General features: G+C 43.0%; 1 protein-coding gene across 9 annotated transcripts in view; it reads left to right on the top strand.

Moving 5' to 3' along the window:
- Positions 1 to 21,722, top strand: part of usp19 (ubiquitin specific peptidase 19) — a 162,533-nt gene that overhangs the window by 25,280 nt on the left and 115,531 nt on the right. For 8 of the 9 annotated variants that reach the window (XM_072581747.1, XM_072581744.1, XM_072581742.1 and 5 more), the window contains one exon: positions 10,098 to 10,142. The exons of the other annotated variant lie outside the window; for it this stretch is intronic. In XM_072581747.1, the coding sequence (XP_072437848.1) occupies positions 10,098 to 10,142 (45 nt within the window). The remainder of the gene's footprint in view (positions 1 to 10,097; positions 10,143 to 21,722) is intronic. 9 annotated transcript variants of the gene reach the window in all.

The raw sequence follows: 21,722 nt of genomic DNA, 5'->3' as shown, positions 1-21,722 counted from the left end.
AAGACATCATAACCTCTCCATCAAATAAATCTCCCAAATAGGAGACTCATCAAGCTTAAAGCCAGAGTCCATTGATCCCGGCCAGAATCCTAACATTCCTCCTATGGGAGTGAAAGGGGAAGTTTCTGTAAGTTGCCCTCACCTTGTCGCATCATTCTCCATGCAGTAACTGTGTTAAGGACAGTCTGGTTTCTGCAATGGACCATAACAGTCCTCATCTTGTCCATAAACAACAAATTGATGAGGGGTCATTTTGCTTGGGAGGCCTTGATGTCCAACCAGATTGACTATGGGTCCTGGCAGGCCCAGTCAGCCATGCAGGATAGTCAGGAACTCAATTGATATTTCTTAAAATTTGGGAAATGCAAATCTCCCATCCCGTGCGGAAGCTGCAATTTGTTCAGCTTAATAAGAGGCCACCTATGATGCCAAATGAAAGATCCAAGCCAACTGTAATGCTTCTGTAGTGCTTGCCTACGCAGTATCAAAGGGAGTATTTGCATGGGATTTAATAAGCAAGGAAGAACATGCATTTTGACCAGAGCTATTCTACCCAACCAGGATATCGGAAGATCCTCCCAGCATCGAAGGCCCTGTCTTATCATCTCTAGCAACTGCATAAAGTTAACTTCATATAATTGACCCACGGCATTTTTATCACCCTGGCAGAAATACAGGAAACCTCCCTGTGACCACCTAAAAGGGAAACTGGTTCCATTCCCAAGATCAGATATTTTAGTAAGGCCTACCACAGGCATGGCTTCTGACTAGATAAAATTAATTTTATACCCTGAAAACGAACCAAATAAATTAATCACTTGTATTAAATGGAGCTCAGATAAAATAAGATCAGTTAAAAAGAGAAGGACGTCATCTGTGTAAAGGGTAATCTTCTGCCTGCCTGAGTTGAGAGTGTGGTGCTGGAAAGGCACTGCAGGATAGGCAGCGTCCGAGGAGCAGATAAGTCGATGTTTCGGGTTGGAGCCCTTCATCAGGAATGAGGCTGGGAGCCGCAGGAGTGGAGACATAAATGAGAGGGGGATGGTGCTCCCATTTATCTGTCCACCGCTGAGGCTCTCAGCCTCATTGCTGATGAAGGGCTCCAACCCGAAACATTGATTTTTCCTGCTCCTCAGATGCTGCCTACCCTGCAGTGCCTTTCCAGCATGACACTCTCAACTCTGATCTTCAGCATCTGCAGATCTCACTGTCTCCCTTATGCCTGCCTGGCCCTACCTCCAGGGCAATTATGTTGAGGTCCTACTGGATGGCCTCTGCCAGCGGCTCTAGTACCAATGTAAATAATAGCGGCGAGAGAGGGCACCCTTGTTAGCTGCGTCTGCTGATACTAAAATTGTCCAACCTTATACCATTAGTGAGAACTGCTGCTTTCGGGTCAGTATATAACATTGCCACCCACCTGGCAAAAACTCCTCCAAGATCAAACCACTTCAATGCATAAGAGCTACAGCCACTCCACCCAGTCAAACGCTTTCTGTGTATCCAGGGAGACTACCAAGCATGGAATCAACCCTTGCTGGCGTACTTGGGCCATGTTTAATACTTTTCTAATATTAGTAGACCTATGACCCTTAATAAAACCTGCCTGAAGGGCAAAACCCTTTCCAAACTCAATGCCAGCATTTTCAACAGAATTTTAAAATCCACGTTCAGTAACAATATGGGTCTGTACAAAGGGCAATCCTCTGGGGCTTTCCCTTTCTTGAGAATAAGAGAAATATTTGCTTCTCTGAGAGGTCGGGAGGCAGTCCTGACTGTACGTGTAGTTGTACATATCCAATAGTGGCCTGGCCAGCGTGTTTATAAACTCGTTATAAAACTCACTTTGAAATCCATCTGGGCTGGGCACTTTACCACTCTGGACCTGCTTCACTGCCTCCTGTATTTCTTGGATTATCAGAGGGGTATTCAGAAAAGATGCCTGCTCTGAAGTTACACCTGGAAGGTCCAGGGTCTTTTTAAAAAAAAAAGGACTTCATCTTTGCTAATCTGTCCTCTCAGCCCTCTGACCGGTCCAGCTCAGAGTAGAACTTCCTAAATGCTGCATTAATCTTTTTGGCATTGCAAGTAAGAGTACCAGCACACACTCTGATGGATGTAGTAGATTGGGGGCATTTTTCTTTCTGGCCCAGTACGATGGATATCTACCCAGTTTATCACCATACTCCAAATGACCTCTGTTTTGCAAAAAAGATTTCCCTCTTGGCAGTCTGGATGCATGCAGCATTCAAAGTAGCCCTGAGGGCTGTAATTTGCTGCAATTTGGTTACAGACGGTCTGTCAAAGTATGCTAACTCAGCTGCCTTCAGGCAAGTCTCGAGCAAATGCTGCTGCTCTCAAAGGACAAAGAGAACAAAGAAAACTTCCAGCCCAGGAACAGGCCCTTCGGCCTTCCAAGCCTAAGCCAATCCAAATCCACTGTCTAAACCTGTCGCCCAATTCCTAAGCATCCGAATCCCTCTGCTCCCCACCTGATCATGCATCTATCCAGACGCACCTTAAATGAATCTCCCATGCCTGTCTCTACTACCTCTGCTGGCAAAGCGTTCCAGGCACCTACCACCATCTGTGTGAAGTACTTGCAGCATGTGTCCCCCTTAAACTTTTCACCTCTCGCCTTGAAAGCATGACCATAAGACATAGGAGTGGAAGTAAGGCCATTCGGCCCATCGAGTCCACTCCGCCATTCAATCATGGCTGATGCGCATTTCAGCTCCACTTGCCAGCGTTCTCCCCGTAGCCCTTAATTCCTCTAGACAACAAGAACCTATCAATCTCGGCCTTGAAGACATTTAGCGTCCCGGCTTCCACTGCACTCCGTGGCAATGAATTCCACAGGCCCACCACTCTCTGGCTGAAGAAATGTCTCCGCATTTCCATTCTGAAATGACCCCCTCTAATTCTAAGGCTGTGTCCACGGGTCCTAGTCTCCTCGCCTAACAGAAAAAATTTTCTAGCATCCACCTTTTCAAAGCCATGTATTATTTTGTACGTTTCTATTAGATCTCCCCTTAATTTTCTAAACTCCAACGAATACAATCCCAGTATCCTCAGCCGTTCCTCATATGCTAGACCTGTCATTCCAGGGATCATCCGTGTGAATCTCCGCTGGACACGTTCCAGTGCCAGTATGTCCTTCCTGAGGTGTGGGGACCAAAACTGGACACAGTACTCCAAATGGGGCCTAACCAGAGCTTTATAAAGTCTTAGTAGTACATCTCTGCTTTTATATTCCAACCCTCTTGAGATAAGAGACAACATTGCATTCGCTTTCTTAATCACAGACTCAACCTGCATGTTTACCTTTAGAGAATCCTCGACTAGCACTCCCAGATCCCTTTGTGCTTTGGCTTTATTAAGTTTCTCACCATTTAGAAAGTAGTCCATTCCTATATTCTTTTTGCCAAAGTGCAAGACCTCGCACTTGCTCACGTTAAATTCCATCAGCCATTTCCTGGACCACTCTCCCAACCTGTCTAGATCCTTCTGTAGCCTCCCCACTTCCTCAGTACTACCTGCCTGTCTACCTAACTTTGTATCATCGGCAAACTTCGCTAGAATGCCCCCGGTTCCCTCATCCAAATCATTAATATATAATGCGAACAGCTGTGGCCCCAGCACCGAACCCTGCGGGACACCGCTCGTCACCGGCTGCCATTCTGAAAAAGAACCTTTTATCCCAACTCTCTGCCTTCTGTTAGATAGCCAATCCTCAATCCATCCCAGCAGCTCACCTCGAACACCATGGGCCCTCACCTTGCTCAGCAGTCTCCCGTGTGGCACCTTATCAAAGGCCTTTTGAAAGTCCAGATAGACCACATCCACTGGGTTCCCCTGGTCTAACCTACTTGTTACCTCTTCAAAAAATTCCAACAGGTTTGTCAGGCATGACCTCCCTTTACTAAATCCATGTTGACTTGTTCTAATCAGACTCTGCTCTTCCAAGAATTTAGAAACCTCATCCTTAATGATGGATTCTAGAATTTTACCAACAACCGAGGTTAAGCTGATTGGCCTATAATTTTCCATCTTTTGCCTTGATCCTTTCTTGAACAAGGGGGTTACTACAGCCATCTTCCAATCATCTGGGACCTTTCCTGACTCCAGTGACTCTTGAAAGATCTCAACCAATGCCTCTGCTATTTCCTCAGCAACCTCTCTCAGAACTCTAGGGTGTATCCCATCGGGGCCAGGAGATTTATCAATTTTAAGACTTTTTAACTTTTCTAGCACTATCTCTTTTGTAATGGCAACCATACTCAACTCAGCCCCGTGACACCCTTTAATTTTTGGGATATTACTCATGTCTTCCACTGTGAAAACTGACGCAAAGTACTTGTTAAGTTCTCCTGCTATTTCCTTATCTCCCATCACTAGGCTCCCTGCATCAGTTTGAAGTGGCCCAATGTCTACTTTTGCCTGTCGTTTGTTTCTTATGTACTGAAAGAAACTTTTACTATTATTTCTAATATTACTGGTTAGCCTACCTTCATATTTGATCCTCTCATTTCTTATTACACTCTTTGTTATCCTCTGTTTGCTTTTGTATCCTTCCCAATCTTCTGATTTCCCACTGTTCTTAGCCACTTTATAGGATCTCTCTTTTTCTTTAATACATTTCCTGACTTCCTTTGTCAGCCAAGGTTGTCTAATCCCTCCCCGGTTAATCTTTCTTTTCTTGGGAATGAACCTCTGTACAGTGTCCTCAATTATACCTACAAACTCCTGCCATTTTTGCTCTAGTGTCTTCCCGGTTAGCCTCTGCTTCCAGTCTATTTTAGTCAGTTCCTCTCTCATGCCCTCATAATTACCTTTATTCAACTGTAACACCATTACATCAGATTTCGCCTTCTCCCTTTCAAACTCCAGACTGAACTCTACCATATTATGGTCGCTACTTCCTAAGGGTTCCCTTACTTTAAGATCTTTTATAGAGTCTGGTTCATTGCAAAGCACTAGGTCCAGAATAGCCTGCTCTCTTGTGGGCTCCATGACAAGCTGTTCCAAAAAGCCATCCTGTAAGCATTCCATGAATTCCCTTTCTTTAGATCCACTAGCAACATTATTTACCCAGTCCACCTGCATATTGAAGTCACCCATGATCAATGTAACCTTGCCTTTCTGACATGCCTTCTCTATTTCCCGGTACATGTTGCGTCCCTGGTCCTGACCACTGTTAGGAGGTCTGTACACAACTCCAATTATGGTTTTTTTGCCTTTGTGGTTCCTCAATTCCACCCACACAGACTCCACATCATCCGACGCTATGTCATTCAATACCATAGATTTAATTTTGTTCTTAACTAACAAGGCAACCCCACCCCCTCTGCCCACCTCTCTGTCTTTTCGATAAGTCGAAAAACCTCCTGTTGCTCAATCAGTTCTTTAACCACCTAGTCAAGAACACCCTGCACACCATGTGACTTCACTTTCTCCATTAGTTTACCATGGGGAACCTTATCAAATGCCTTATTAAAATTCATGTATATGATATCTACAGTGCTTCCTTCAGCTATCAACTTGATCACTTCCTCAAAGAACTCTATTAAGTTGGCAAGGCACGATCTCCCCTGCACAAAACCATGTTGCCTATCACTGATAAGCCCATTCTTTTCCAAATATAAATAGATTTTATCCCTCAGTACCTTCTCCAGCAACTTTCCCACCACTGATGTCAGGCTGACTGCTCTGTAGTTACCTGGGATATCCCTACTACCCTTCATGTACACGGGGACAACATGAGCAACCCTCCAGTCCTCTGTCACCTTCTCTGTGTTCAAGGGTACTACAAAGATATCTGTCAGCACCCCGGCTATTTCTCACCTCCCTCAGCAACCTGGGATAGATCCCATCCAGTCCTGGATTTGTCCACCTGAATAATGTCTAGCCTACCCAGCGCGTTTTCCCTCCTTATGTCAACATGACCCAGAATAAACAAACTTCTATCTCTAATCTCTGCATTCATCATGTGCCTCTCCTCAGTGAACACTGATGCAAAGTAATCATTGAGAATCTCACCCATTTTCTCAGGTTTGACACACAGCCTTCCTTTTATCCTTTAGTGGACTTTTAGTGCTAGCTATTCAGAATTTGAATCCGCTATTTGGATGTGGAAACCAAGTTTTATATTTCCAAATTTTCAGATGATACAAAGCTAAATGGAAACATGTATCCTTAAGGAGAATTTGACAGATTTGTGAAATGGGCAAATATCTGACATACAATGCAGTGTGGTCAAATGTGTGGTTATTGACTTTGACTTTGGTAAGACAAACAGATGTGCAGAATATTTCTTAAATGGAAAAAGGTTAGAAAGTATAGGTGAATGAAGGCACCCAAGTGTCTTTGATAAGTGATTAAAGGTCACCATGTAGGTTCAGTAAGCTATTAGGAAAGCTAATAGAATGTTAGCCTTTTATTCTAGGTGTTACGATGCAGAGTAGACCTCTCTGCTAATTTAAACCCAACATACAGAGAAGCTCATCTCACGCTGTAGTCTGTTAATATTCGAGAGACAAAGAACTATCCCAGAGGTCGCTATTTAAAGTAAAAATTAACAATTTTATTCTTTAAGTTCAACAGAGAACATTAAAACACCAGCTTTGTACCACTCCTTTCTCAAAAGTATATTTTACCTCCCACTCTACAATACTGATCCAAATAAAAAAAGCCCCGATTTAAGATTTACAAAAAGAAGAGCATGTTTCAAAACCAGTCAGCTTTGTTGATTTGCCTTTGTAGCTTTTTCTCTAAATTTTTTTCTAGGTTGGCTTTGATGTACTGTTGCGCAAACTTCTTATAGATAGGTACCTTTCAGAAAGCCAACAGTCTGTATCTTGTTGGTGTTCTTGGCAGTTCTCCCCCAACTTTGATAAGTGATTAAAGTTGGCATGTTCAAACCACTCCCTCGTCAGGTCCACACCCCCCATCAACCCAACCTCCACTCCCGGCACCTTCCCCTGCAACCGCAAGAAATGCAAAACTTGCGCCCACACCCCCCCCCTTTACTTCCCTCCAAGGCCCCAAGGTATACTTCCATATCCGCCACAAATTCACCTACACCTCCACACACACCATCTATTGCTTCCGCTGCACCCGATGTGGCCTCCTCTATATTGGAGAGACAGGCCGCCTACTTGCGGAACGTTTCAGAGAACACCTCTGGGACACCCGGACCAACCAATCCAACCGCCCCGTGGCTCAACACTTCAACCCCCCCCCCCTCCCACTCCACCAAGGACATGCAGGTCCTTGGACTCCTCCATCGCCAGACCATAGCAACACGACGGTTGGAGGAAGAGCGCCTCATCTTCTGCCGAGGAACCCTCCAACCACAAGGGATGAACTCAGATTTCTCCAGTTTCCTCATTTCTCCTCCCCCCACCTTGTCTCAGTCAAATCCCTTGAACTCAGCACCGCCTTCCTAACCTCAATCTTCTTCCTGACCTCTCCACCCCCACCCCACTCCGGCCTATCACCCTCACCTTGACCTCCTTCCACCTATCGCATTTCCAATGCCACTCCCCCAAGTCCCTCCTCCCTACCTTTTATCTTAGCCTGCTGGACACACTTTCCTCATTCCTGAAGAAGGGCTTATGCCCGAAACGTCGATTCTCCTGTTCCTTGGATGCTGCCTGACCTGCTGCGCTTTTCCAGCAACACATTTTCAGCTCTGATCTCCAGCATCTGCCGTCCTCACTTTCTCCTTGCATAATTTAAACTGTCTGAATTTGAATTTATTTTTGTGTCATAGCAACACAGATATTTGTTTCAACGAAGTGTTACATTTTTACTTTGTTCCGGACTGTGTGCTTTCAGTCAGTCCTTGCTAGCTTTTCAACTCTCTTAAAGGTACAGTACACACCTACAGCTTCATAATGTATAGTTATGGACCAAATACTGGGTGCAGGGAACATGGGATAATCTGGATGGCTTGTCTTCTGGCCAGAGCAAGAACGGAGGAATAGACCCGTTTTCTGTGCTGTAAATGTTTATGATTCTAACTTGCATTTATGTAGTATCTGTACCATGATAAAAGGAACAAAACGATTCAAAGCAGAAGAGAATGTTTTGGGAAAGGAGTCAACAACTTGGCCAAAGGTTGGTTTCAATCAGACCACAGAGAGAGTAAGAGGTTAAAGGGGGATTTCCAAAGTCTGGAGTCTATAATACTAAAAGCATGTTTGTAAGTAGCAAGACTTGAAAATTGGGGAATTGACTAGATGTCAGAATAGTTGGAGCATAGATCCCAATGGTTTCAAAGAGTACAGAACAGTACAAGGCCTGGAGAAGATAGTAGAGATGTGAAATGGCTATGAAAGGGTTTGAAGATGGATGAGAAATCTAAAATTGACATTGCTAGACTAGCAGCTATGTAGGTCTGCAAAACATGCACAACTGGCCTTGCTGTAACTTCAGATCAATATAGCAATCTATTTATGTCTGTATTTTTACTTTATTAGTTTGTCCTCTCTGACTTTAAGCTAAGTAATTTTATTGTGCATGAGAAAGATGATGTGAGAATCCTTGTAGCAACTTCTCCTGTGCAGGGTTGGGAAGTTATCAGTTTTGGATTGAATAGTGAAAAATGTTATCCTGCTTCTGAGAAATGGTGAGGTGAGATATTAATACATGTTCTGTCTCACTTCTCAGAATTATGAAGCGAATAACAGCATGAGGTTGACCAAACTAAGTCGTATTTAATGTAGCTACAAACTATTTGACCCAACTAATCATTACAGTGGCTGACTCTCATCTTCAACTTCCTCCTGTCTTTTCTTATCTAAATCTGTGATCATGTCATTTATTCCCTTCTCCCTCAAATGAGTATTTAGTTTCCCTTAAATGTCTCTCTACTGCTGAAATAAAATCAAAATGCTGGAGGAACTCGGCAGATCTGGCAGTATCTGTGGAGAGAGAACTAAAATTAAGATTGAATTCCAACAGTATCCTTCTCTCAAACTGTAGAGAGAGAGAGGTTTTGTACTTTTTCTGAATTCCATATTGGATTCCTTAATGACACTGTCACACCAGTGGACTTTTAAATTTTTACCCACAAGATAAAATTATCTCTCGCTATCCATTCAATTAAAGCCTTTCATTGATTTAAAGACCTCTTTAGTCACACCTCTGTCGTCTTCCAAGCGAAACGTCCCAAACTGTCAATCCTTTCCTGATCTGTGGACCCTGTATTTCTGGTGTCAGCCTTATAAATCTTTTCTGCTCTGTCCTTTTTATAAAATGGCTGTCAAAATTGTATGAAATCCTCCAGCTGTGGTTGAACCAAAGGTGTAATATACCTTTCCCAATTTGCTATTCTTACCCCACTTAAAATAGAGTCTTGATTTAGTCTTTTATGACCATACTCACCAGTAGCATGACGTTTAATGATTGTGTTTGTACACAGAGGTACCTTTTGTTCCTCTTCTCCACCCAGACACTCATTTTTTGTAATAAGTGACCTTACGTATTGTGATGTTGTCTTTTGGAGCCATTTTGATCACAGCTTATGCCACCCACCCACCACTCCTTCTGTACCTTCTCACAATGTTGGAGCGATGGGGGAGACTGAGAGAGCAGCTGTCAGTATTTTCTACTGCCTTGCTGCAGCCTGTTTCACAGCTGTGTTGGTAAAGGCTGAGGAGCAGGAAGCAAAACATTCTTAAGACAAGAAAGATTAGTTGATTTACTTTTTAAATTTTGAAGTACAAAGCAACTGATATATTTGAAGTAATGGTTTGAGGAGCTTGTATAGATTGGTTGTCATTTTCTTGAACATGATTGTTGATGATTCTCAAGAAATGAAATCCTTTTAATTTTGTTTCTCTAAGATGCCCAGACCCAGTGAACAGTTACTGATTGACCTGTCGAGGATGGGAAGAGGGGCTGTTGTGATTGGTTGGAGGCTATTGCATGCTAATCAATTCACTGGCCGTCAAATGCTGAGTTTGGCCACTAATACAAAGCTGTGACCGTTTTGGAAAATGTAAACTTTAATTAATGTGGGGATATAGAAAAATTTTGCCTTCTGAACCTATCTATCTATTGAATCTGTTTCTGTATATTGTGATTGTTAGATTTGCCAAACAATGAGGATGCATTGCAAGGGATATACAGTAACGGTAAGTCTCAAAGCTTGCCTGTGCTTTAATTGTCCTGCAGCTGAATGCATTTAATGGTGAGTGTGAAACTTAAGGGAGTGCTCCCCATTTTTAGCCTGAATGTTGCTATCTATAACCCAAATACATTAAATTACTTTTAAGGCATATTGTGTTTGTATTTGATTGGAATTATTGGAATAGCAAGAAACATTGAAAGACAATTGAACAGTGGACTAGTTTGAGGTTTGGGCAAATTGGTACTGAGGTTTGGTGAAGTATGGGTGGACAGGGTGCAAAATTCATTGCAAGAGCTTTTGACCATTACTAGATAGCGAATTCATAGATTCTATCTTTCTAAGTTGTTATACCTGGAGGGACTGTTATTGAGCTCTGTGCACAAGTAGTGAAGTAGTAATATTTTAGACTAGTTATTGATGTTAAGAGCAGTTTGCAGTGACAAACTAACGTATTCTACAGCAGGACCAGCCGGATTATTTAAATTTCTTTGTTTTAAGAAAATAGTTATTATCATTAATTGGTCTGTGCACTTCAAAGCACAAATCGATAAACATTTCCTCATTGCTTTAGTCAGTTGTGCTGCTAGATGCAAATAAGAGATGTTTGCTTTTAGTCAAATTAATGTGCTTCATAAAATTTAGGAGCAGAATTAAACGACTTGGCTCAGTGAGTCTACTCTGCCATTCGATCATTGCTCATATGTTTCTTAATCCCATTCCCCTGCCTTCTCCCTGTAACATTTGATCCCCTTACTGCAAGGTAATTAACCCACATATCTAGAACTTGTCTATCTCTGTCATAAATATGCTTAATTACTTTCTTCCACTGCCTTCTGTGGCAATGAGTTCTTCACCCTTAGCTGAAAAAAATCCTCCTCATGATGGCAAAGCTAATGTACTTCATTTAAACTCATCACATTGTGGATGTACTTCAGTTCCTCAGTTGTGGTTGATGATGTCTTGGTGCATGACTCTTTCAGCTGTGCTCTCTGAGAATGCTAGACAGCACCAGTTCAATTGTGTTGACAAAGTCAGCAGTGTGGCTGCTGCTGTTTCTTTAGGAAAATGTGAGGACTGCATATGGTCGAGATCTGAGTCGAGAGTGTGGTGCTGGAAAAGCACAGCCAGTCAGGCAGCATCCAAGGAACAGGAGAATCCTGTTTTGGGCGTAATCCCTTCATCAGGAATGAGTCTTATGCCTGAAACGTCGATACTTCTGTTTCTCGGATGCTGCCTGATCAGTTGTGCTTTTCCAGCACCACACTCTCGACTACTGCTGTTTATGTTTTGAGTGCAAAACATCAAAGGATTGCTTTCTAAACCTGGTGCACATCAGTGAGTGCTCTTTGCCACAGTCAGGTACATGGTGGTGGTCAGATTGAGCTGGTGCCTAGTGCCCTGATCTTGGATAGTCCCAGCACACCTTTGGTATGGTTTGTTCTAAAAGAAGCATTTTTTAAATTCAATTGTGGGATATCAGTATCACTTGCAAAGCAATATTTGTTATACATCCGTAATTGCCCAGGGAGTAATTTAGGGTCACTCACATTGCTATCGGTCTGGAGTCTTGTAGGCTAGGCCAGATAAGGATGGATTTCCTTTGCTGAAGGATGTGACTGAATTCGGTCAGTTTTTAAGACAATGCACATTAATTACATGATTGCCATTGGGCCAGGTTTTCATTCAGAATTTTTAATGAATTCCCCTTTCCTCACCTGCCATAGTGGGATTTGGCCCCAAAATATATTAGCCTGAGGTTCTGCATTACTTGTCCAATCACACTGCCACTGTATGCTGTTTCTCTGTTTGCATTAGTTACACAAAACTTGATGTTCCAAAAAACTAGAGTAGTCTCTATCTTTATCATGATGTGAGGCAGAAGGCTAATACCTCATATTCCACTTCCGATCTGGTGTTGATATCCCCCTGTAGGTAAAGATATTCTAACCTGAGGATTCTGCTGATAGCAAAACCGATCTCTTAAGTCTTTTGCCTTTGTAGTGGAGCACACTGTTGGAGCATAGATAATCATGGAGTTAACTGGCCCAGTTATTTTGCAAATCAGACAAAGAACACATGTTAAACTATTTCTATACTTGAGTAATCGTGACAATAAAGTCTAATTCTACTTTTATTTGAGGGGCGCTTCTATTGTTAAGAGTAGCAAAGTCTAAACATTGCTCATTCACTCCTTAGAGTTCTGTCCTGCCAGATGAGCGTGAAATGTTTTTCATTCAGTGAGCTCTCAGCAAGCCTGGTCTCTAATAGTCAAACTGTGTCAAATGATCAGTCAATCGAATTGCATGTTGATCACGCTGTCTTGGGTGTGTTCACAAACTTCACAACAGCCTCGCATTTTTGTGTCCAGGTTATAGCCACCTATGATCATTTTGCATAGCTTCCCCATAATAGATGTCACACTAACTGGCCTATTGTTTCCTGTTTTCTGTTTATCTCTGAGAGAAGAGATTATATTTGCTACTTTTTCTAATCTGATGGAACCTTTACAGAATGAAGGAATTTTTAGGAAAATGAACACCACATCTACCTCGATTAATCACCTTTTGAGACTATAGAATGAAGTCTGACAGAGGTTTGCCAGCCTGCAGCTCCATAAGTTTGCTTATCACCATTTCCTTAATGATTTGCTATTTCACCTGGTTCCTTTCTTCTTTCATCTCCTGATTTTTAACATTTTTTTTCTCTCTGTGGGAAGTGGGCATTGCTGGCTGGGCCCAGCATTTATTGCCCATCCCTATTAGCCTTGAGAAGGTGAGAGGTGAACTGCAGTGCATCTGCTGTGGATTGACCCACAATTTCCTTTGGGAGGGAATTCCAGAATTTTGACTCCAAGTCAGGATAGTGAGTGGCTTGGAGGGGAACTTGTAGGGGGTAGTGTTCCTATGTATCTGCTGCCCTTGTCCTTCTAGGTGGGAAGTGGTTGTGGGTTTGGAAGGTGCGGCATGAGGATCTTTGGTAATTTTTGTGATGAATCTTGTAGATAATTCACACTGACGCTATACTGAGCATTATTGGTGGAGGGAGTGGATGTTTGTGGATGCGGTACCAATCAAGTGGACTGCTTTGTCCTGGATGGTGTCAAACTTCTTCAGTGTTGTTGGAGCTGCACCACCCCAGGCAAATGGAAGTACACCATCACACGTATGTCTTGTGTTGTGGATAGTGGACAGGCTTTGGGGAGTCTGGAGGTGAGTTACTTGCCGCAGTATTCCTAGCCACTGACCTGCTCTTGCAGCAGGTGTTTGTGTGGTCAGTCCAGTTGAGCTTCTGGTCAGTAATCACCCCCAGGATGTTGATAGTGGGGATTCAGCGATGGTAACATCTTTGAATGTCATGGCGCAGTGGTTAGATTGTCTCCTATTGATGATGATTGTAGTGTGGTATTTGTGTTGTGTAAATGTTACTGGATACTGTCGAGATCTTGTTGTATTGGAACATGGACTACTTCAGTATTTGAGGAGTCATGAATGGTGCTGAACATTGTGCAATCATCGGTGAACAATGTCTGACGTTATAATGGAGGGAAGGTCATTGGTGAAGCAGCTGAAAGTGGTTGGGTCTAGGACACGACCTTGAACTCCTGCAGAGGTGTTGTGCAGCTGAGGTGCCTGGCATGAAACGACCTCAACCATCTTCCTATGTGTCAGGTATAAGTAACCAACAGAGTTTGCCCACTGATGCCCATTGATTCCATTTTTGCCAGGGCTCCTTGAGGCCATACACTGTCGAATGCAGCCTTGATGTCAAGGCTGTCGCACTCACCTCAGAAATTCAGCTCTCTAGTCCATGTTTGAACCAAGGCTGTGATGAGGTCAGGAGCTGAGTGATCCTGGGGGAACCCAAACTGAGTGTCACTGAGCAGGTTGTTGCTGAGCAGGTGCTGCTTGATAACACTGTTGATGAGCCCTTCCATCACTTTACTGATGATGGAGCATGGACTGACGGCGGTAATTGGCCAGGTTGGACTTATCCTGCTTTTTGTATACAGGACATACTTGGGCAATTTTCCACATTGTTTTTTGGTAGCTGCCAGTGTTGTAACAGCTTGGAACAGCTTGGCTCGGGGGAGTGGCAGGTTCTGGAGCACAAGTCTTCAGCCAGAATGTTGTCAGGGCCTGCAGCCTTTGCAGTATTCAGTGTCTCCAGCCGTATCTTGATATCACGTAGAGTGAATTGAATTAACTAAAGACTGGTATCTGTCATGCTGAGGACTGCTGTAGGAGACAGAGATGGGTCATTCACTCAGCACTTTTGGATGCAGATTGCTGCAGAAGCTTCAGCTTTATCTTTTGCCCTTGTGTGCTAAGCTCTTCCATCATTGAAGCCTCTCCTCCAGTGAGTTGTTTAATCATCCACTACCACTCATGACCGGATGTGGCAGGACTGCAGAGCTTTGATATGATTTGTTGGTTCTGGGATCGCTTAGCTCTACCACTTGTTGTGTATGCTGTTTGGTGTGCAAGTAGTCCTGTTTGGTGGTTTCACCAGGTTGACCCCTCATCTTCAGGTATGCCTGGTGCTGTCCCTAGCATTCTCCTCCTGCACTTTCTATTGAAGTCCATTTGCAGCTATTACAGGAATCTTTTTTTTTGTTAAGCCTTCTGTTGTGAAGTCAAAATAAAATATTTGTTCCTTTCATCTGCACTTTCTTTATTATCTGTTAACTACTTATTCTCACTCTTTGGATCAGTTAAATCATATTTAACCAAGTTATTGGAGTTCTTGAAAGGAGTAATGTGAACTGTGGATAAAAGGGAGACTGTACTTCGGTTTCCAGAGATGTTTAACAAGATGCCACATGCATAATTTTAACCAACCTGTTCAGAAATGTTAAGACAAACCTCTGGGCTAGGTGGAACCTGCACCCGGGCCAACCAGCCCAGAGATAGGGTTCACTATCATTGCTCTAACAAGTTCCTACAGGATGCCACAAGTTTATTGTGTGAAGTAGGAGTTCAGGTGTAGTGGATAACATTTGATAAGGTTCCCCATGGTAGGCTCATTCAGAGGTCAGGAGGAATGGGATACAGGGAAACTTAGCTGTTTGGATACAGAATTGGCTGGCCAACAGAAGACAGCGAGTGTAGTAGAAGGAGAATATTCTGCCTGGAAGTCTGTGGTGAGTGGTGTTCCACAGGGCTCTGTCCTTGGGCCTCTATTGTTTGTAATTTTTATTAATGACTTGGATGAGGGGTTTGAAGGATGTGTCAGCAAGTTTGCAGATGACACAAAGGTTGGAGGTGTCGTTGACAGTATAGAGGGCTGTTGTAGGCTGCAGCGGGACATTGACAGGATGCAGAGATGGGCTGAGAGGTGGCAGATGGAGTTCAACCTGGATAAATGCGAGGTGATGCATTTTGGAAGGTCAAATTTGAAAGCTGAGTACAGGATTAAAGATAGGATTCTTGGCAGTGTGGAGGAACAGAGGGATCTTGGGGTGCAGGTACATAGATCCCTTAAATTGGGCACCTAAGTGGACAGGGTTGTTAAGAAAGCATATGGTGTTGGCTTTCATTAACAGTGGTATTGAGTTTAAGAGCCGTGAGATCTTGTTGCAGCTCTATAAAACTTTGGTTAGACCGCACTTGGAATACTGCGTCCAGTTCTGGTCGCCCTATTATAGGAAAGATGTGGATGCTTTGGAGATGGTTCAGAGGAGGTTTACCAGGATGCTGCCTGGAATGGAGAGCTTATCTTATGAGGAGAGGTTGACTGAGCTCGGACTTTTTTAATTGGAGAAAAGGAGGAGAAGAGGGGACCTAACTGAGGTATACAAGATAATGCGAGGCATAGATAGAGTCGATAGCCCAGGACAGAAATGACTAACATAAGGGGTCATAGTTTTAAGCTGGTTGGAGGAAAGTATAGAGGGGATGTCAGAGGCGGGTTCTTTACACAGAGTTGTGAGAGCATGGAATGCGTTGCCAGCAGCAGTTGTGGAGGCAGGGTCATTGGGGACATTTAAGAGACTGCTGGACATGCATATGGTCACAGAAATTTAAAGGTGCATACATGAGGATCAGTGGTCGGCACAACATCGTGGGATGAAGGGCCGTTTTGTGCTGTACTGATCTGTGTTCTATGTTAACATGGATAGAAAATTAGCCAGAAAACAGAGTAAACACTAACAGATTATATTAGATTACTTAGTGTGGAAACAGGCCCTTCGGCCCAACAAGTCCACACCAACCCTCCGAAGAGCAGCCCACCCAGAACCATTCCCCTACATTTACCCTTTCACCTAACACTACTGGCAATTTAGCATGGCCAATTCACCTACCCTGCATATTTTTCGATTGTGGGAGGAAACCAGAGCACCTGAAAGAAACCCACGCAGACACGGGGAGAATGTGCAAACTCCACACAGACAGTTGTCCACGGTGGGAATTGAACTCAGATCTCTGGCGCTGTGAGGTAGCAGTGCTTACCACCGTGCCACCCACAATCTTTTTCTTCTTGGCAGGATATGATGAGTGGGGTACTTCTGGGTCTCGGCAGGGGCCTCAGCTTTTTACATTTTCTGTCACTGACTTAGATAAAGGGGGGCAAAGTCATTTTAGCTAAATTTGTAGATGCTACAAAGGCAGATAGGAAGGTGTGTTGTGAAGAGGCCATCAGGAGGACTATGAAATGCTTTAAATATTAGGGTGATTCTTTTAGGACAGGGAAAATAGTTTATTCTTCACATTATGCATGTTTTGAATGCTGCCTCGAGATGGTGACAGTAAGATGATTGAATATTTTTAAGACCAAGGTATTTTCTTATTGGGCATGATAATAAAAGATCATTGAAGAATATGGGAATATGAAATTTGAAACAAACGATCAGCCGATGGTCTTTTTTGAATGGTGGAGTGGACCCTAATCTGTATGTTGATATGTTATCGAGCAGCTGCAAGTCGTCCATTGGTCCTGTACACGACGTCCTGATATTTCAACATGAGGGTTGAAGAGTTGGCATCTTACTATTGGTTTGTTTACCTCATGCAATGGATTCCATCCACTTGTTGAGCGGAAATGTCTCGGCTCTTACCATACATTGAAATAGAAGGACTGTGGCAGGTCAGTACCTTACGAGTCGGACGTTAAGAGGAGCACTGGCTGATTAGGTGGAGATGATGTCCTCTCCTACAGTCTGACACAACCCGTTGTACCATTCTATACATCAGTCTAGTTGGACTTATCCAACTCCTGCCTTTCCTATCATGATGACACTCTGCAGTGAAACTGGAATGTGCTGGCCAGGGGAAGAGCACGATTTTTGGAGATCCTGGGCTACCTAAATGTCAGGGCCACCATCTGAGCCTCCTGGATTGACTACAAAGGGGTGCTGATGTTACAATTGTTGCCAGCTTAGTTGCAGGTTGCCACAAAGCTGACCTATTTAGATGGCAGTTTGCCATCGTTTGGCTCACTTGGCTGAACAGTTGGGTTGAGATGCAGAGTGGTCCCAACAAAGCGGGTTCAGTTCCCTTTCTGCATCCTCCCCCTTGCCCCTTATCTGAGGCTTAGTGATCCTCTAGTTAAATGCTCAATCCGTCATATCTCTCTCTCTCTCTCTCTCTCTCTCTCTCTCTCTCTCTCTCTCTCTCTCTCTCTCTCTCTCTCTCTCTCTCTCTCACACACACACATGAGAAGGCAGCCTATGGTCCTCTGGAATTTATGGTGACTTTCAACTTTTTTGGGCCCCACTCTAGAATTCTTTCCTCACAATTTACTCCCATAAGCTTTAGCTCAATTGTAATCTCAACCCAACTCAAGGTACTTGCAGACTATGGAGCTATTTACCCAGCGCTGGGAGTTTGTTCAGAATGTTGAGGTGTATCAGCATGCCACTGGGCCTGCACACTGCATGTTTGGGGACCAAGTACTCTCCCAGTTTCTATGAGGTTTCAGTCTGGATGGAACAGTAAATGACCCAGTTTTTAGTTGTTGCCACAGGTAAGTCCCAACTGAGGACATGCCAGTGGAGAAGCTGCATGCTGACTTGCGCGCTGCTTTTCTTTGGATTTCTGCTAGCTGTCAGTGTAAGCTAGAAATGAGGTGCAGTTAGTGCACACAAGTGGGAAGCATGCTAACTCTCTCCACCCATGCACAAGATGCAAAGCATCAACATGTTGGGAACAAACTGGAAAACCATTTAGAACTCAAAATATCGCTTCTCACTTCAGACATTATGCACTAATGCTCAAACAATCAATCTATTGTCGCATAAAAGTAGATTATTTAATGTTGAATATGTGCATTCGAATTTATACAATGCTTGACCTTGAAGTTAAAATATTGCACATTTGTAATGGTACATGGGCGGGCTGATGAATTTGGTAATGAGTACAATAGTTAAAGCCTGCAAATTTTTACAGCAGAGTTGGAGGAATACTCTGCTAATATCAAAGTACAAAAGTGATGGTAATGGAGTTATTTTCCTGCAAAATACTTGTTTCCGTTTGTAATAATTCTTTGGTTTTTCTTTACCATCTGAACATGGAGGAACCAGACAGCCTGCTGATGTGCTGATGGTTTAATATGCATGGTATCAATTCAGTTGAGGCTCAACTCTGCGGTGATGAGATGTGGAGCAATGCTTTAAGTTTGAAAGCACTAAGTGGTTAATGTTTTTGTAAAGTTGACTGTTGGTCTCTGGCTGTAGTCCAGGTGAACTGCTTGGACACAAGACTAATTTCTGATCCGATTGTTCAAAGCACTTTCTCTTGCATGTGCCGGAATAAAATGTACTTCTGTATAAGAGCACTGGTCTTTAGCTCGTCCTTTTGTACTGTTGGAAAGAAGCTGGCTACCAAACAGATTTTGTTGTGTTTGCTTCCCTGAAGCTAAGTGCCTCAGGCTTTCAAATATGAAGTGGACTCTTAGGTGGGATGCTGTCCTGTGTGTACACATGAAGGACATCCCAAACACATCACAGTTACATCCTATCTAGTTCAAAACTAGGAAAACATTCCTTTGAAATTTTTGAGATTCTTTTAATGTGTTCACAGAATGTAAGCATGGTTGGTAAACCCAATGTTTATTGCTTTTGAGAAGGTGCTGGTGAGTCACCTTGAATACAACAAATGGCTTTGTGGAACATTTTCAGAGGGCATGTAGTCTACCACATTGTTGTGGATTCGAAATCTCTCAGGTCAGGAAGGTCATGATGGCCGATCCTTTTCCCCAAAGGGAATTAATTAACAAATCCAATAGTTTAATGATGTCCGTGATACTAACTTGTAACTTCATTTTATTTATTCAATTAATTAAATATCACTTCCTCAGTTGTTACTGTGGGATTTGAATCATTAATCCAAGCCTGTAGATTATGGTGTGGAGTAACACAATCACTCTGCTACAAATACATGGTAACACCGTGCCATGGAGTGACCTGTAACCATTGCAGCTTTTTGCGAAGAATTGACAGATGAATGTACTTATTTTTAAATATCTCATGTGATTACAATCTCCTTCCTGCTCCTGATTGTATTGATGGCAAATGAAAAAAGCAAGTTTGCCTTTCTTGCAAAGTATTCTTTAACTATAAGTAGAAGACAAACAGATTGAACTGTGAGCATACTTCCCCCTCTGCTTATATTGGTAAGGTATTATTGCGGATCTGGTTGTGATAAGCTGGTCTCTGGGTAGTTAAGTGCTTTAAGCTGGTTGGGATGAAGATAGTGACCATTGGTTCACTGGTACCTCGCTCCATTTTATGTTTCTTTTTCAATGTGTTGCCCCAACAAACAAGCACAATGCTGTATCCTGTGATGTAAACTATAGGACTTGTATGTTATTTGGTATGAGTTTGGGGTTCTGGTTTTGAAGTGTCTGAAGTTAATAATTGGCTTGTATATTTCTGCAACTATGGTGATTTCTTTTTAAAAGCAGTTGTTGAAGTTTGACTCTGGAGTGAACAGTTTTGTGCACTAACAGACTTTTGGTTATTTTAAATTGTTTTGCATCCCAGCGTAGTAAATAATGGGGCTTCAAGGGTTTGGTAGTGTTCTGGAATTTGAATTTTTTTAAAAACGTTTAAGGCAAATGTCCATAGCTGAGAGAGACTTCAGATTTCACTTGACTCTGGTAGTCTTATCAAGCCCTTGGAACAGGATGTCTGTATAGCGCAGTGCTCCTGAGAAGGGAATGACAGATATAATGCATTAGATTATCTTGGAGTCGAGAGTTATTGTTAGTCCGGACCAGAAGTGTTGGGTTAAAAATGTTGAAGAGGTTACTTCAAACTGAGAACAGTGATGCTTGGGTGTGTGGCAGCTCCAGGAAGAAGCTATAGCAATTCCTGGTTGTTGAAATCTCCAGTCATTTAATCCTGCCAAAGTGATACATACAGTGACTCTAGTGTCAGCATTAGTCATGTTATGGAGACTCCACCAAGGGTGTGTTTTGGATATTATACAAAAGTTGTTTTGTTTCTTTTCGGTTTATAGAGTTATACAGTACAGAAACAGACTATTTGGTCCAACTCATCCACGCCAACCAAGTTTCCCAAACTAAATTAGTCACACTTGCCTGCTTTAGGGTGTAGGTTTGCTCGCTGAGCTGTAGGTTTGATATCCAGATGTTTCATTACCTGGCTAGGTAACATCATCAGTGGCGACCTCCAAGTGAAGCGAAGCAGTTGTCTCCTGCTTTCTATTTATATCTTTCTCCTGGATGGGGTTCCTGGGGTTTGTGGTGATGTCATTTCCTGTTTGTTTTCTGAGGGGTTGATCGATGGCATCTAAATCTATGTGTTTGTTTATGGCGTTGTGGTTGGAGTGCCAGGCCTCTAGGAATTCTCTGACATGTCTTTGCTTAGCCTGTCCCAGGATAGATGTGTTGTCCCAGTCGAAATGGTGTTTTTTTTTATCCATGTATAGGGCCACGAGGGAGAGAGGGTCGTGTCTTTTTGTGGCTAGCTGGTGTTCATGTATCCTAGTGCCAACTTTCTTCCTGTTTGTCCTATGTAGTGTTTGTGGCAGTCCTTGCATGGAATTTTGTAGGTGACGTTGGTTTTGTCCATGGGTTGTACTGGGTCTTTTAAGTTTGTTAGTTTTTGTTTGAGTGTGTTGGTGGGTTTGTGTGCTACTAGGATTCCGAGGGGTCTTAGTAGTCTGGCTGTCATTTCTGAAACTTCTTTGATGTATGGTAAGGTGGTTAGGGTTTCTGGCTGTGTTTGGTCTGCTTGTCATGGTTTGTTCTTGAGGAATCTGCAGACTGTATGTTTTGAGTATCCGTTCTTCTTGAATAAGTTGTATAGGTGGTTCTCCTCTGTTTTCCGCAGTTCATCTGTGCTGCAGTGTGTGGTGCCTCTGGAACACCGCAGGTCACAGGCCTTCAGTCTGCAAAACAACCACCCTGTGTCTCCTACCGTCCAACCAATTTTGTATCCAATTGGCAAGTTGTCTCTGAATCCCATGTGATCTAACCTTACTAATCCATCTACTCTGCAGAACCTTGTCAAACGCTTCAGTAAAGTCCGTGTAGACAACATCTACTGCTTGGCCATGATCTTTTCTTTTCAAAACAAAACTCAAGCTTGAATCCCCATGCACAAAACTATGTTGACTATCCC

Source organism: Chiloscyllium punctatum, chromosome 12 (assembly GCF_047496795.1).
Source record: "Chiloscyllium punctatum isolate Juve2018m chromosome 12, sChiPun1.3, whole genome shotgun sequence".
NCBI classification, from domain to species: Eukaryota; Metazoa; Chordata; class Chondrichthyes; order Orectolobiformes; family Hemiscylliidae; genus Chiloscyllium; species Chiloscyllium punctatum.
Note: the sequence above shows the minus strand (reverse complement) of the source record. Positions and strands in the feature narration are given on the sequence as shown.